General features: G+C 67.2%; 1 protein-coding gene across 2 annotated transcripts; it reads left to right on the top strand.

The window, feature by feature from the left end:
* Nucleotides 1-591: 591 nt before the first annotated feature.
* SHKBP1 (SH3KBP1 binding protein 1) lies at nucleotides 592-13,193 on the top strand. 2 transcript variants are annotated; one of them, XM_062598244.1, is made up of 19 exons: nucleotides 592-669; nucleotides 1,702-1,755; nucleotides 2,703-2,748; nucleotides 2,906-3,038; nucleotides 3,178-3,258; nucleotides 3,435-3,605; nucleotides 3,706-3,796; nucleotides 3,912-4,102; nucleotides 4,305-4,420; nucleotides 4,501-4,588; nucleotides 4,710-4,826; nucleotides 5,054-5,224; nucleotides 5,359-5,514; nucleotides 5,649-5,745; nucleotides 5,982-6,160; nucleotides 6,256-6,388; nucleotides 6,596-6,962; nucleotides 11,841-11,917; nucleotides 12,936-13,193. In XM_062598244.1, the coding sequence occupies exons 1-18, from the start codon at nucleotides 602-604 to the stop codon at nucleotides 11,904-11,906; spliced, it is 2,325 nt and encodes a 774-aa protein (XP_062454228.1). In that variant the 5' UTR covers nucleotides 592-601; the 3' UTR covers nucleotides 11,907-11,917; nucleotides 12,936-13,193. The 2 variants fall into 2 exon arrangements, with proteins under 2 accessions (XP_062454228.1, XP_062454227.1); XM_062598243.1 differs by lacking the exons at nucleotides 11,841-11,917; nucleotides 12,936-13,193 and having other exon boundaries at nucleotides 6,596-7,487.
* Nucleotides 13,194-14,357: the final 1,164 nt, after the last annotated feature.

Below are 14,357 nucleotides of genomic sequence, written 5' to 3'. Positions count from 1 at the left end.
ACCATGGAATTGGGGGGATCCATGAGGAGGCGTCCATGGGCCTGGGGGGTCCCATGGGGGGGGGTCCATGGGGGTGGGGGGCTCCTGCGGCACCAGCTAGCTCTGAGGGATGGGGGTGTCCGTAGTGCACCCCTGGACCCCCCCTCCAAACTGGTACCCACGATCACTGTACCCCCCAAAATGTTCTTGCCCCTTTAAGAAGGGGCGGAGTTAGAAAAAGAAAGGCCCGCCCCCCCTCTGACTGACATCGCGTTAAGCGAATGGGCGTGTAGGTGCGGCCTTGATGGACGTGGGGCGGGGGCGGGGCGGGGGCGGGGGCGCGATCCCGCATGGCCAATGGGGAGGTGAGAGAGCCGGAGGACGCTCACAGGAGGGCGTGTTCGGCCTCGAATAGCCAATGCCCGCGCAGCAAGGGCGAGGGGGGCGGGCTCCACGTTCCAGTGGCCAATAGCGACTGAGGGCCAGGAGGGGGCGGAGGGAGGGGGCGGTCCCTCGGCGGGGCTAGGCCAATCGCGGCGCGGAGGGGCGGTTGGGGCGGGCCAATGGCGGGGCGGGGGGCGGGGAAGCGGGCGGAAGCGGCGCCGTGGGGCGGCGGGCGGCCATGGCGGCGGCGGGCGGGGCGGCGCGGCCCGGCGGGGAGGTCGTGCAGCTCAACGTGGGCGGCAAGAGGCGCGTGCGCGCGGCGCCGGAGCCCCCTCCTCCCCCCACGGCCCCCCGGTCCTTCCGCGTCCTCCCTCGTCTCTTCCCGCCCCCCCGGGTCCCGCAGGCCTCACGCCCCCCCGGCTCCCCTACGGGACAGCCCGGACCCCCCTCCCCGGTGCCCTCCCCGGTGCTTCCCCCTTCCGAGCCCTCCGAGACTTCCCGGACCCCTCCCCCCTCGCCCCCCAACCCTCCCCGACCCTCTCAGCCCCCCTCAGGTCCCCCCTCCCGCGGGACAGCCCGGCCCCCCACCGGCTCCCCCCTCCGGTACTTCCCCTCTCCGACTCCGCCAGCCCCCCGAGGCCTCCCTGGCCCCCTCCCCCGGCTCCCAGGACCCCTCTGCTCTCCCGTACCACCCCCCTCCGTTCTCCTAAGCTCTCCAGCCCTCCTCTGGAGGCCCGCAGACCTCTCTAGGTCTCCTAGGCCTTCCCAGACCCTCTCCCCAGATCTCCGTGAGGCTGCCTGACCCCTCTGGGTTCCCTTAGGACCCCCCCACACTCCTTCCCAAGCCCCTTTGGGGTAGCCTGACCCCCCCCCCCCCAAAAAAAAAACCCTCTCCAGTCTCTCAGACCCTCTGCAGGTCACTCCTGGGCCTCCACAGACTGCCGCAAGCCCCTGAAGCCTTCCTGGGGCACGTGGGGCCTTTCCTGGCACGGCCCAAGTTCCCTGGGTCTCCTGGGAGGCCTCTCAGGTCTCTCGTGCCCATCCCTCCCCCCCCACCCCAGACTCCGCTGGGTCTCCCCAGCCCCCTCAGGTCCCTCCTGCATTGCCCCCGGATGGCCCTGCCCCAACCTAGGTCTCCCTGGGTCTCTCCAGTTCCCCCTGGTCCACTCTTGGCTTATCTCAGACTCTTTGGGTCTCCCCCACCCCCCAGGACCCCTTCAGGCCTCCTTAGGTCTCCCCAGACCCCTCTAGACTTTCCAGTGCCTGCCCCCAGGGGTCTTTCTGGACCCCCCCCCCCCGAGCTTCTGGGCCTGCTCTGACCTGTGCCCTTGCCCACAGGTTCAGCACGTCCCGGCAGACGCTGACCTGGATCTCGGACTCGTTCTTCTCCAGGTGATGCAGCTGGGCGCCCCACTCCCCCGACAGCTCAGACACCCCAGAGGGCTCCGGCTTGCCGGGGCTGGGGCTCATGCAGCCTGGCTATGCAGCGTGGACAGGGCTGGCACCTTGGAAATCTCCCCTGTAGAATGTTTTAGGGGGCTGGAAACTTCTCAGATGCTTCTTTTGGTTGTATTTAGCCCGATCTTGTTAATTAACATTCCCCATTGGTACTAGTGGTGGGGGAATGGAGGTACCTGCACGTGGCCACAGGTCAGTGTTAAGAGAAGGTCACAGAGGAGTCTTGGCTTTTCCCGTCACGCGTTGTCCCCGCAGCACGGTCTGGACACAGGCGTGCTAGCCGTTCGCTCCCAGGAGCAGCCCTGCGGCTCTCCAGTGGGGGCTGATCCCAGTAAATGGGTTCAGTTGGTTGCTGGCTGCCAGGAGACAAATCTTCCTGGCTCAAGTGGCACAAGCGGAAGAAGGTTACCCGCTCGGAGCAAGTGCTTGTAACTGCTGCTGTCTCAGGGCTTCCTCCCCTGGGGCGCTCCCTCTGCTCCCCCGCCATGGGGGGCTGCTGTAAACAGCCCAAGTTAGTCAGGTCCTGCTGCTTCTTTCTTCGCGGACTGAGCTTTCCAGAGCGCTTGTGTCTGGTCTGATGGTCTGGTTAGAGGCTCTGAGAGGTTTGCTGAGCCTGCCAGCACCTGTACGTGCTGCTGTTTCCTGGGCTGGGGGGTGATTGAGGGAAGCCCACGTCCCCCAGCTGCAAAGAGGTGACGAACCTTCTCTCTATGCCCGATGAGAGCAGCTCTTGCAGCAGGGACTCTTCCTCTGCGGGGCTGTGCAGTGCCCAGTGCGGGGTGAGCAGCATCAGGCCCCGCAGGGCTCCAGGCACGGCTGGAGCCCAGGGGAGCGGCTGAGCTCTGCGCACAAACCCCCTGTCCACTCTGTTCAACCCGCAGCCTCCTGAGCGGGCGCATCTCCACCCTGAAGGATGAGACGGGAGCGGTGAGTTCTCCGTTCTCCTGCCATTGGCGGGTCTAATCTGCAGTGAGATGTAGCGGGGTGCCAGGGAGAGCCCAGCGAGGCTTGGCTCCTGAGGACTGATGTGCCCTGGGGGTTATGGCAGGAGTTTCTTCTTGGCAACCTGCTCTCTTCCTCCCAGATCTTCATCGACCGGGACCCCACGGTCTTTGCCCCGATTCTCAACTTCCTGCGGACCAAGGAGCTCGACCCCCGGGGCGTCAGCATCTCGCTGCTGCTGCACGAGGCCGAGTTTTACGGCATCACCCCGCTAGGTGATAGCTCTTGGTGGGGGTCTCTGCTGACACGTAGCGATTGTGCAGGCTGGGGGGCAGCTCCCTGCAGTGGGGGGCTCTGTGCAGGGAGGAGGGCCAGCGGCAGGGGCTCATGGCTCCGTCTCTACCTCGCCCCCAGTTCGACGCCTGCAGCTGCGAGAGGAGTTGGATCGGTCGTCCTGCGGGAGTGTCCTCTTCAACGGGTACCTGCCACCCCCAGGTAGGGCTGAGCTGTGCGTGAGGTGCGGGGGGGATAGCACGTGCCAACCCCACGGTGGGGAGAAGGGCTAAGAGCCCCCAAGGAAGCAGTTAGCAGGGGTGGCTGGCCCCACTCAGTGGGTTTCCCAGGGAAGGGGTTTGCTGGAGGCCTCAGCATCACCCTGTGACCGCCCACAGTGTTCCCAGCCAAGCGGCGCAACCGCCACAGCGTTGCAGGGCCCCAGATCGCCGCTCGCCTGCAGAGCACGGTCGACCGAGCCCCTGTACGCCGCAGCAACACCATGCCGCCCAACCTGGGCAATGCCGGGCTGCTGGGGCGCCTGCTGGAAGACCGAGCCGTGGCTGCAGGTACGGACAGGCACTGGGGAAGGGTGCTGGGAGCCAGAACGTCTAGTCCTGTCCTGGCTCTGCAGCATGCGCTCGTGCCCTGTCCGTGTCTCTGCACCAGGCACGGCTAGCGACCCAGGCATGGTCCGGATTGTCTGTGGGCACCACAACTGGATCGCTGTGGCTTACGCCCAGTTCCTCGTCTGCTACAGGTAGATGCGGGACCAGAGTCCTTTACCTCTTTTGTCTTCCCACCTGTCCCTGGTTTTGTGTTCCCCCAGCGTGGTGCTGGTTTAGCCATCAGCCCCACTTTTCCCCTTGCTCCAGGATGAAGGAAACATCAGGTTGGCAGCAAGTGTTCTCCAGCCCGCGGCTGGACTGGGTGATTGAGCGCGTGGCGCTGAATGCCAAGGTGCTCGGCGGGTCTTTGGGTGACCACGACAAGATGGTGGCAGTGGCTTCCTGTAGTGAGATCATCCTCTGGGCGCTGCAGGCTGATGGCAATGGCAGTGAGATCGGTGAGCAACACTAGGGCTCCTGGACAGCCCTGTTCAGCTCTCTTGGCCTTCACAGACCTCATCTCACCCAGGACCCAATTCTTGCTCCCTTAAGCCTGCAGGTTTAGGTGCTTACTGTCCCTCAGAGTTCAGCTGAGAGCTGGGATGAAAGGTTCTTCTCCCTGGTCCTCTTGTCCACCTCACGGCTCTTCTCCCTTCCCAGGTGTCTTCGTTCTGGGAGTCCCTGTGGAGGCCCTCTTCTTTGTGGGTAACCAGCTCATTGCCACCAGTCACACAGGCAAGATCGGTGTCTGGAACGCCGTCACGAAGCACTGGCAGGTGAGTGTGGGAGGCTCTGTGGGAGGGTCCAAGACGGCTCTGTGCTACGTCTCGGATCCCTGCTTTCTGCCCTCCTGCAGATTCAGGATGTCGTCCCCATTAACAGCTACGATGCAGCTGGCACCTTCCTACTCCTCGGTTGTAACAATGGTTCCATCTACTACGTGGGTAAGTGCCAAAGAGAACCTGTGGGCACAGCTCAGGCTCTGGGTAGCCCCAGCTCCCAAACTGCCTGCGTCAGCAAGGACCATCTGAGATGGCAGAGTGGCAAAGTCTCTCCTTTTCCCAGATGTGCAAAAGTTTCCCCTGCGCATGAAAGACAATGACCTGCTGGTTACAGAGCTGTACCGTGACCCCTCTGAAGATGCCGTGACGGCCCTCAGTGTCTACCTCACGCCCAAGAGCAGTAAGGGCTCCCCATTGCACCTAGCCCTGCCCAGAGAGCTCATTGTCCCACCTCTGTGTGGTCCCAGTGAAGCCCCAGGCATCGACTCCTGACCTGCTTCTGGGGCAGCCGGACAGTTAACCTGGGAGTCTGCAAAGGGGCTCTGGGTGCACCCAGGCCCTCTGCCGCAGGGAGGGGTGTCAGGGAGAGATGGGGTGTTTGGGCTCTGCCATCCTTTGTATCTGCAGGTGACAGCGGGAACTGGATCGAGATTGCCTATGGCACCAGCTCAGGGGTTGTGCGGGTCATTGTGCAGCACCCTGAGACTGTGGGCTCTGGCCCCCAGCTCTTCCAGACCTTCACGGTGCACCGGAGCCCCGTCACCAAGATTATGCTGTCGGAGAAGCACCTCATCTCCGGTAGGTGCTGGAAAAACTTGGAGATGGGAGGTTCATGGGGAGCTAGCAGGGAGCCGTGGGTTGTGAGTGAGGGAACTGAATGAAGCAGAGTGGCCCGTCTGCTGACCCCTTTCTGCCCTCCTGCTTCATTCCAGTCTGTGCCGATAACAACCACGTGCGTACCTGGACGGTGACCCGGTTCCGTGGGATGATCTCCACGCAGCCTGGCTCTACTCCTCTGGCCTCCTTCAAAATCCTCTCCCTGGAAGATATCGATGGCCACGCAGGCTGCAGTGCTGGCACTGACATCGGTGAGGGTCCTGGTCCCTGCCCTGTCGCCTCTGCAATGGACCTGGTCCCCAGCTGGGTGGGAGCAGCGTCTGGTTACTGCACCCCAGCTGCCCTGGGCTTGTGGAGTGGGTGCTGATGTGAGCTGTCCTGGCAGGGCCCTTTGGAGAGCGTGATGACCAGCAGGTTTTCATCCAGAAAGTGGTGCCAGACGCTTGCCAGGTCTTCGTGCGGCTGTCATCCACAGGCAAGAGGTGAGTAGAGCTGGGCCAGAGGGGCAGTTGCCTTAGGGGTTCCCCGAGTTGCTGCAGCTGATGCTGGCTTCTCCCCTGAGCACCGGTGCGAGGGAGAAGTGGGCCCAGACCTGCCCCCTTTCCACCCCTCTGAGAGCTGGGGGAGGACCCAGGCGTCTAGACTTTCACTGCTGCTGGATGCTGCTACTCCCCCGGCGCCTGGCTGCAGCACGGGCTGAGCCGAGCTGTGCCCGCAGGATCTGCGAGGTGCGCTCTGTGGACGGCACAGCCATCACGGCCTTCATGGTGCACGAGTGCGAAGGCTCGAGCCGCATCGGCTCCCGCCCCCGCCGCTACCTCTTCACGGGCCATGCAAACGGCAGCATCCAAATGTGGGATCTCACCACTGCCATGGAGATGTTGGGAAAACCACCAGGTACCTGGGACAAGGCAGCCAGGATCCCTCTCCTCTCTACCCTGTCCCCTGTTGCCCTCCTGCCATGTCCTCGCTGTGCCTTGCTCTATTTTCAGAAGCTGGAGGCCTGACGGAAGAGGAGCTGCTGCAGCAGCTGGAACAGTGTGATCTGGCCTTGACCCGGACCCCGGACATGAGCCCTGCCGGTTCCTTCACCCATTCCAGCACCCCGCGGGCCTCCATCACCAGGTACAGACCAGCCTGGACCCTGTGCATGGACTTGCAGGGCAGACAGAGCCACCTGCTCCCAGTCCTGGGCTCGCCCCCAGACTGGCCTCATCCTGCCCCTGCTTTTGGGGCACAGTGGTGCTGGGGCTTTCCCGGCTTCTGCGAGCACCTCCAAAGCCTCCTGAGCTCTGTCATGCCCTCTCACACTTCCCTCTATCTTCTCTGCAGCCTGCAGTCACAGGGGAGCGAAGGCACCCGGGAGAAGCCAGGCCGTGGCGTGCTGCCGGGCCCTTCCCATGCCAGTCTGCCTCCACCCAAGCTCCGCGAGACTCTCGGCGTGTTGCCAGCCCTCTCGGCCAGCCAGAGCTCCCTGCCCTGCAGCGACAGCTCACCGTCCGTGCCGGAGCCGTGCTGCCGGCGGCTGGCTGCTGGCCCAGATGGGGACCCCCAGGCCCCCCCCGGGCCACGGGGTGGGGGCAGTTTCGTGGAGAGATGCCAGGAGCTTGCCCGCTCCAGCGAGCTTGGCCAGCTGGAGAGCAGGAGGTTCAGCCACGCCACGGAGCTCGAGGCTGCCCGGCCTGCGGGCAAAGGCAAGGTGCGTCCTTCCGGGGCACCCCTGCGCCGACCCCCCGGCACCAGCCCCACGCCTGCCATCAGGACTTTACCCCCAGCTCTGCCTGGGCCACCCCCCACCAGCCCTTCTGCCGCTGGCGACAGCTTCCCCATCGTCCCACTGGCGGCCCCCAAGTCCCGGCTCAACGAGACCTCCTTCTGAGGAGAGGAGGACTGCCAAGCCCCGCGGTACCGGCCTTGTCATGGGACAGTGGTGACGCCTGGGGCCCCTGCTCTCCACCCCCCTTGCTGGGACTTGGTGCTTCCCCATCTACAGACTTGGGGACTCTGGGACTGCGGCTCTTCCCCCTCTTCCGAAGTGGAAAGGTGTTAATGGGCAGTGCCCTTGCTCTGGGCTTGCTGGGGCTCATCTCTGCCCGATCCCTTGCCCTCTGGGCTCTGCAGGGCCCTGGGGGGGGGGGCAAGGGGGATCTGCCCCCTCCCATGCCAAAGCACACTTAGCAATAAGCTGGTCCCTCCGGGGCCCAGGCACCGCTGCCTGCGGGAATTTCAGGGTTCCTCGTGTATATACCCAGTTTCCTATCTGCCTCGCAGCCTGTTTCTTGGTGGCCGGTTGCAGCAGCCCAAGGGGCAGCCGTAGGGAGGGTCCTGGGCACAGTTGAGCCCCCCACAGTGGGGCAGGGGCGGAGGTGGCAGCGTTCAGCCAGTAACGCTGCACGTGCAAGCACTGTCCAGCTGCTGCTTGCAACGTGCCACCTGCCTGCACGATTGCCCCTTGCAGCTGCCCCTCACTCTTGTGACGGAGCAGACCGTCAGCTCGTGCCCCTTTTCCCCGGGGGTGTTGGGGATCCATCGCCACCTCCCCGGTGTGGGGAGGAGAGCAGGACCCGGCCGCATTCGTCTGGGCGGCAGGGCCACGCGTGCAGCCAGCCTGGTCCCGCTCGGCGTTCCCAGACGTCTTTGAGAGGAGGCCCGGGAGCCGGACACCTGGGCCCCCGGGAGGCGGGTGGGCGCCAGCAGCCCGGACGCCTGGGCTCTTTCCCCAGCACGGGGGCAGCGGTGCTCCGGAGGGTCGGCGCTCGGGCTCCGGGCTCTGCTCCCGGCTCCTGTGTCGGTACCTGTAAAATCAAGGGGCGCCGGGCAGTGACCGTCCCACCGCGCCGGGGACCAGCACTGGATCTGCCCCATGCCGGAGCCCCGGCTGCAATGCACAGCATGGGGGGGGGGGAGCGCCTGCACGGTACAGTGGGGCTGACACCCCATGTCCCCATACCTCACCCCTCTGCCCCCCATCTCGATCCCTCTGGCTCAGCCCCCCACGTTCCCCACCCCAGGCCTCCCCATGCCCCCTGTCTCAGCCCCCCATTGCTGCCCCGTGTGGCTCAGCCTCCTGTCATTGACCCTCCCAAGCTCAGCCCCCTTCTGTGCCCCCCATCTCAGCTCCCCCCATTGCTGAGCCCCCTCATGGCCATGCAGCTCACCCCCCCCACACTGCTGAGCCCCTACAGCTCAGCCTTCCTGTGCCCTCCATAGCCCAGCCCCCTAAATCCCCCATAGCCTGCTCCCCCACATATCAGACCCCAGAGCCCACCCACAGCTGAGCACTCTATAGCCCAGACCCCCGCAGCCAGGCACCCCATGCCTGAGCCCCCGCTATAACCCAGACCCCCACATTCCCATGCCTCCCCATAGCCCAGGCCCCCTGCAGCTGAGACCTGAATTGCTCAGAGCCCCCCTACACACACGCAGCCCAGAACCCGCAGCCTGGCCCCATATTTCAGACCCCATGTAGCTGAGCCCCACCTTGCTCAGCCCCTCTGAGCCCCCCTAGCCTGGCTCCCCATATCCAAGACCCCCTATAGCTAAGCCCAGCATCACGCAGCCTCCTTAAGCCTCTGTGTAGCCCAGACCCCCATAGCCTCCCCAGCTGTGCTGTGCATTGCTGAGCCTCCAAGTCTCCCCATAATGCAGCCTCCCATAGCTGACCCCCATATCCTAGCCCCCGGGAGCTGTGCCCTGCATTGCTGAGCCCCCCCATATCCCAGACCTCCCACAGCTGCACCACTGTACCCCCCCAAGTCCCCTTAGAGCCTGATCCCCCATATCGCAGCCCCCCATAGCTGCACCCCGCATTGCTGAGCCTCACAAGCCCCCTCCCCCATAGCCTGGCCTCCTATAACTGACCTCCCCCTATATCCTGCCCCCCCCCAGCTGCAATCTGCATTGCTGAGCCCCCCATATCCCTGCCCCCATAGTGGAGCCGCCTGTATCCCAGACCCCCATATCCCAGCCCCCCGTAGCTGCACCCTGCGTTACTGAGCTCCTCCGTATCCCAGCCTCCAATAGCTGAGCCCCCCCAAGCCCCCTGTATCCCAGCACCCCCTATACCTGCACCCCATATTACTGAGGCCCCCCCCCATAGCCCAGCCCCCCATTGCTGAGCCTTCCCGGACCCCTTATCCCCGCTCCCCATCACCGTGCCCCGCATTGCTGAACCCCCCCATAGCTAAGCCCCCCTGAGCCCCCTGTATCCAGGCCCCCATCACTGAACCCTGCATTGCTGAGCCCCCCACATCCTTGCCCCCATTGCTGAGCCCCCCATATCCCAGCCCCCCAATGTCCCTGCCCCCATTGCTGTGCCCCGCACGAACCACCCCCATAGCTGAGCTCCCCTGAGCCCCCTGTATCCCTGCCCCCACTGCCGAGCCCGCCACGTCCCCGCCCCCATCAGCGCCCCGCATTGCTGGACCCTCCCATAGCTGAGCCCCCCCCCCCCCGAGCCCCTTGTATCCCTGCCACCATCGCCAAGCCCCCCATGTCCCTGCCCCATCACTGTGCCCTGCATGGATGAACATCCCCATAGCTGAGCCCCCCCGAGGCTCCTATATCCCTGCCACCACTGCCGAGCCCCCCCACATCCCCGCCCCCATCACTGTGCCCCGCATTGCTGAACACCCCCATCGCTGAGCCCCCCCGAGCCCCCTGTATCCCCGCCCCTATCGCTGAGCCCCCCATCCCCATCTGCATCGCTGCACCCCCCATCGCTGAGCCCCCCGTCTGCATTGCTGCACCCCCCCATCGCTGAGCCCCCCATCCCCGCCCCCATCGCTGCGCCCCCCATCGCTGAGCCCCCCCGTCTGCATTGCTGCACCCCTCCATCGCTGCGCCCCCCATCGCTGCGCCCCCCGCCCCCTGTCCCGCCCCCGGTGCCCCCCCCCCCCCGCGGGGCCCCCCCCGGACCTGCGCGGGCGCCGGCTGCTGCTCCCGCAGGCGGTCGCGTAGCAACGGCGGGGCGGCTGCGGCGGCGCGGGGGCGCGGGGGGGCCGCGCGGCGCCGCATCGCGGGGCGCACGAGCGAGCGCGGCCCCGCGCCGAGAGGTGTCTGCGGGGCGCGGGGCGCCGCCGCGGGGCGCGGGCGCGGCCGGGGGCGCCGGGGGGGCGGCGCGGCGGGGCCCCGCGCGGCTTCTAGGCGCTTCCAGAGCGCGGCGGGGCCCGGCGGCGCGGGGAGGGCCCGGGGCCGAGGCGGGGCGGCGCGGGGAGGGGAGCGGAGCGGCGCGGAGCGGCCGGGCGGGGGGCGCCGGGCACCGGACTCGGGGCGCGGGCCGCGGCTGCTGCACCGCCGCGCACGGCAGGTACGCACGGCATGCACCCGCACCGGCGCGCGCACATGCGTGTGCACACGGCATGCACGCAGGGCTCGCGCACACGTGTGCGCACGGCGGGTGCGCGCGGCATGCACACGCAGCGGCACACATGTGCTCACACGCAGCACGCACGTGCATGCACATGGCATGCACACGCACAGCATGCACGCAGGGCTCGCGCACACACATGTGCACACGGCAGGTGCGCGCAGCATGCGTGCACAGCATCACATGTGTGCTCATGGCATGCACACGCACAGCTTGCAAGCAGGGCTTGTGCACGCGTGTGCACGGCAGGTGTGCGCAGCATGCATGCGCAGCATCACGTGTGTGTTCACAGCTTGCACATGCAGCATCATGCGTACACAGTGTGCACATGTGTGCACACGGCACACATACAGCGTGCACACAGGGCCTACACACACTTCTGCAAACAGTTCTCACAGTGTGCTGCACAACTTCACATGTGTGTGCACAGCATGCACACAGAACCACACGTTTGTGGCATGCATGTACAGCATCATGCGCACAGGCAGTGTGCACATGTGTGCACACAGCATACACACACACAGCATGCATACAAGGCTTGCACATGCTTGTGCACATGGCGGGTGCACATGGCATCACACATGTGCACAGCGTGCTGCAACATCACACATGCTCATGGCATGCATGCATAGTGTCACGTGTGCACATAGCATGCACATGTGTGCACATGGCATGCATGCACACACAACAGGCACAAACATGATGTACACCTAGCACGCACACTTAGGGCACAATACGTGCATACACATCGCTCGCAGAGAACTGCAGGCCTGCACACTCACACGCAGTATGACACATGCATACACACTGCATGCAAACAAATGTGCTGACACAGCATACACACACGTGTACAAATCATAGCATAGACACATGTTGCATGTAAATGCGCACACACACACATGCTCACACATGGCATGCATGCACGCATCCTGCACACCCCTCTCCTGGGGATGGTGCAGGCATCACTTTGCAGCACACGCGTGCATGTGTGTCCCGATGCCAGTGTGCACATGCACACTTCCCTGGCACCCTAGTCGCATCCCTCCCAGGTACTTCCTGGCACACGCATGTTGGCACGTGCAACTCCCGCTTTGCTTGCTCCAACACGCTGGTGCCATGTCCTTGCACACACACCCCCACCCAGGCTATGGGGGGGTGAGGGCCTGTGCAGGGGTCCCGGGGTCCCCAACCCCCTGCTCCTGCGTGCAGCCCGCGGCCGGCCTGGACACAGCCGTGACTCACCGGGCCCCCATGGGACTCGCCTCCCGGCCCTGATGCAGTGTGTGGTGAGTGCATACCCCCCCCCCGAGAGACCCCCGCTGGGGGGGCTGCTGGACCCCGGTGGGGGCTGGCAATGCGATCCCTTAAAGCGGGGGTGGGGACTAGGAGCCCCGGACACCTGGGCCCTCTGAATGGGGGGGGGGGAGCTGTGAGTCCGCAGCGAGGGGGAGGGCAGAGCCGAAGGGGGGGGGAGCCCTGCTTACGTCGTGCTGATGTCAGAGGGCGCCGGTGACGCCAGCAGGAGGAGGGAGGCGCCGGCTCTGCGGTGCTGCTGCCCGAGCGGCGGGGCCCGGCCGGCCCCGGGCTGCAGGGGGGCGCGGGGGCCCCGGCCGCGCTCGGAGGCCTCGGGGGGCCCCGGCCGCGCTCGGGGGTTCGGGGGCCTCGGGGGGCGGTCCCGGAGGCACAGAGGTCCCGGGTGGGCTCGGGGGTCTGGGGAGCTCCAGGGGGTCCTGGGGCCATAAGGGGCCCACTCGGGCTAGGCGAGGTCCCGGGGCCGCGGGGGGGGGGGGGGGGGGGTGCTGGTTGGGCTCGAAGGTCCCGTCCTGGCTCGGCGATGCCGGGTGGGTCCGGGGTGGGCTCGGGGGTCCCAGGTGGGTCCCGATCAAGTCTGGGGGTTCTGTCCTGGCTCGAGGGTCCTGGTTGGGCTCGGGGAGCCGGCTCGGGGGTGCCAGATGGGTCCTGGTCAGGCCCGGGGTCTCGTCCTGGGGGTCCCATCTCAGCTCAAGGGTGCCAGCTCAGGGGTCCCAAGTGGGTCTCTGTCTGCTCAGGGGTCCCGGTTGGGCTCGAGGGTGCCAGGGGCGCAGCAGTCCCAGTTGGCTCGTGGGTCCCGTCCCGGGGGTCACATCCTGGGTCAGGAGTCCCGGCTCGGGGGTCCCGTCCCCGCTCAGGGGTCTCGACTCGGGTGTCCCAGCGGGGTCCCAGTCGGGCTCGGGGGTCCCGGTCGGGTTCGGGGGTGCCGGGGGCGCCGGGGGTCCCGCTTGGCTCGGGGGACCCCCGCAGCCCCAAGCCGGCCGCCGCCCGCAGCAGGTGGATCTGAAGCTCCGGGTCGAGAAGCTGCACGTGAAGATGGTGCCGGGGGCGGCGGTGGGCGAGGCCCCGGGGCGGGAGAGCAAGGAGGACCGGGAGGAGCGGGTCCTGGCCATGCTGGGCATCGTGGGCACCGTGCTCAACCTCCTGGTCATCATCTTCGTCTACGTCTACACCACCATCTAGGGCGGCCGCCGCCGCCGCAAGCACAAGGGGGGCGGTGGCGCCCCCGGAGCCGGCGGGGCCGCCCCGTCCCAAGCGCTGCCGGGGCCCCGGCGCCCCGTCCCGCCGGGGCGCCCCAGAGACTCGCGGGAGGGGGGGCGCGGGGGGACTTTTGTACCGACCATGTTGTACTTGTGCGGTTTTATATGCCACGGAGGGTGAAATATCCACGGTGAAACATCTCCCGAGCGGCCCGTGAGTGTCTGCGGGGGGGCCCGCCGTCCGTCCTTCCGTCCTCCCGGGGTGGGGGAAGTGCCCCCCGACGCCCCCGCCCCGGAGGCAGGTGGGAGTGGTGGAGCATGGAGCAGGCGAGGCCCCCGGACGCCTGGGCTCTTCTGTAGGAGCCAGGAGGAGGAGGAGGAAGGGGGGGTGGCGGGCTCCAACAAGTGGCAGCAGCCTGCCCGGACGCCTGGGCCCTCCCCGCCGCACGTGGAGGAGCCCCGCCCCGGTGCGGGGCGGCGAGAGGTACCGCGACGCCGGGAAGGGGCGGGCTGGGGGGTCCCGGTGCCGGTGCCGGGCACCTGCGCGGGGGCCCCGCCCCGGTCCCGGCCATTGGCCGCGGGCGGGGCGGGGCGGGCTGGAGGCCGGGCCTGGCTCCGCCGCTCGCCCCTGCCCCGCCGCAGAGCAGCGCGCTCGGCCGGGACCCGCCGCGCGGCCCCGCCGGGAGCCCCCGGACCCTTCCGCCGTGAGCCCCGTGCCCCCCCCCCCCCCCCCGTGCCCTCCGCCTGGAGCTCCCTCCCCCCCCCCCCCCGAGCACCCTCCAGACCCCTCTGCCGTGAGCCCCGCGCACTCTTCCCCCACCCCCGACGGACCCACGGCCAGAGCTCCCTCCCCCCTGCCCCGTGCCCCCCCCCCCCGGACCCTCTGCCGTGAGCTCCGTGCCCCCCTGCACCCACCGCAGGAGCTCCTTCCCCTCCTGCCGCGAGCCCTGTGTCCCCCTGCCCTCCGGACTTCCCGCCGGGAGCCCCGTGCACCCCCGCCGCCCCCCCCCCCCCCCGCCCCCGAGCCCATTGCCCCCCTCAGACCCCTCTGCTGGGAGCCCCGTGCCCCCCCCGGACCTCCCGCCGACAGTCCCGTGCACCCCCAGACCCCTCCGTCGGTAGCCCCCCCAAACTCCGTGCGCCCCCCGATTCCCCCGCCGTGACCCTCCCGAGCCCCGCGCTCCCACCCGAATCCCCTCCTCTGAGCCCCCCCGGG

The sequence above is a fragment of the Rhea pennata genome, chromosome 32 (genome assembly GCF_028389875.1).
Source record: "Rhea pennata isolate bPtePen1 chromosome 32, bPtePen1.pri, whole genome shotgun sequence".
NCBI classification, from domain to species: domain Eukaryota; kingdom Metazoa; phylum Chordata; class Aves; order Rheiformes; family Rheidae; genus Rhea; species Rhea pennata.
This window is presented reverse-complemented; position numbering and strand designations above follow the sequence as displayed.

What these genes read in the sequence shown, in the direction of transcription:
- SHKBP1 (XM_062598243.1), top strand. Translation starts at nt 602, where the DNA reads ATGGCGGCGGCGGGCGGGGCGGCGCGGCCCGGCGGGGAGGTCGTGCAG. An exon ending in TGGTTCCATCTACTACGTGG is followed by an intron (nt 4,589 to 4,709) that starts GTAAGTGCCAAA and finishes TCCTTTTCCCAG; the next exon opens with ATGTGCAAAAGTTTCCCCTG. An exon ending in GGAGAAGCACCTCATCTCCG is followed by an intron (nt 5,225 to 5,358) that starts GTAGGTGCTGGA and finishes GCTTCATTCCAG; the next exon opens with TCTGTGCCGATAACAACCAC.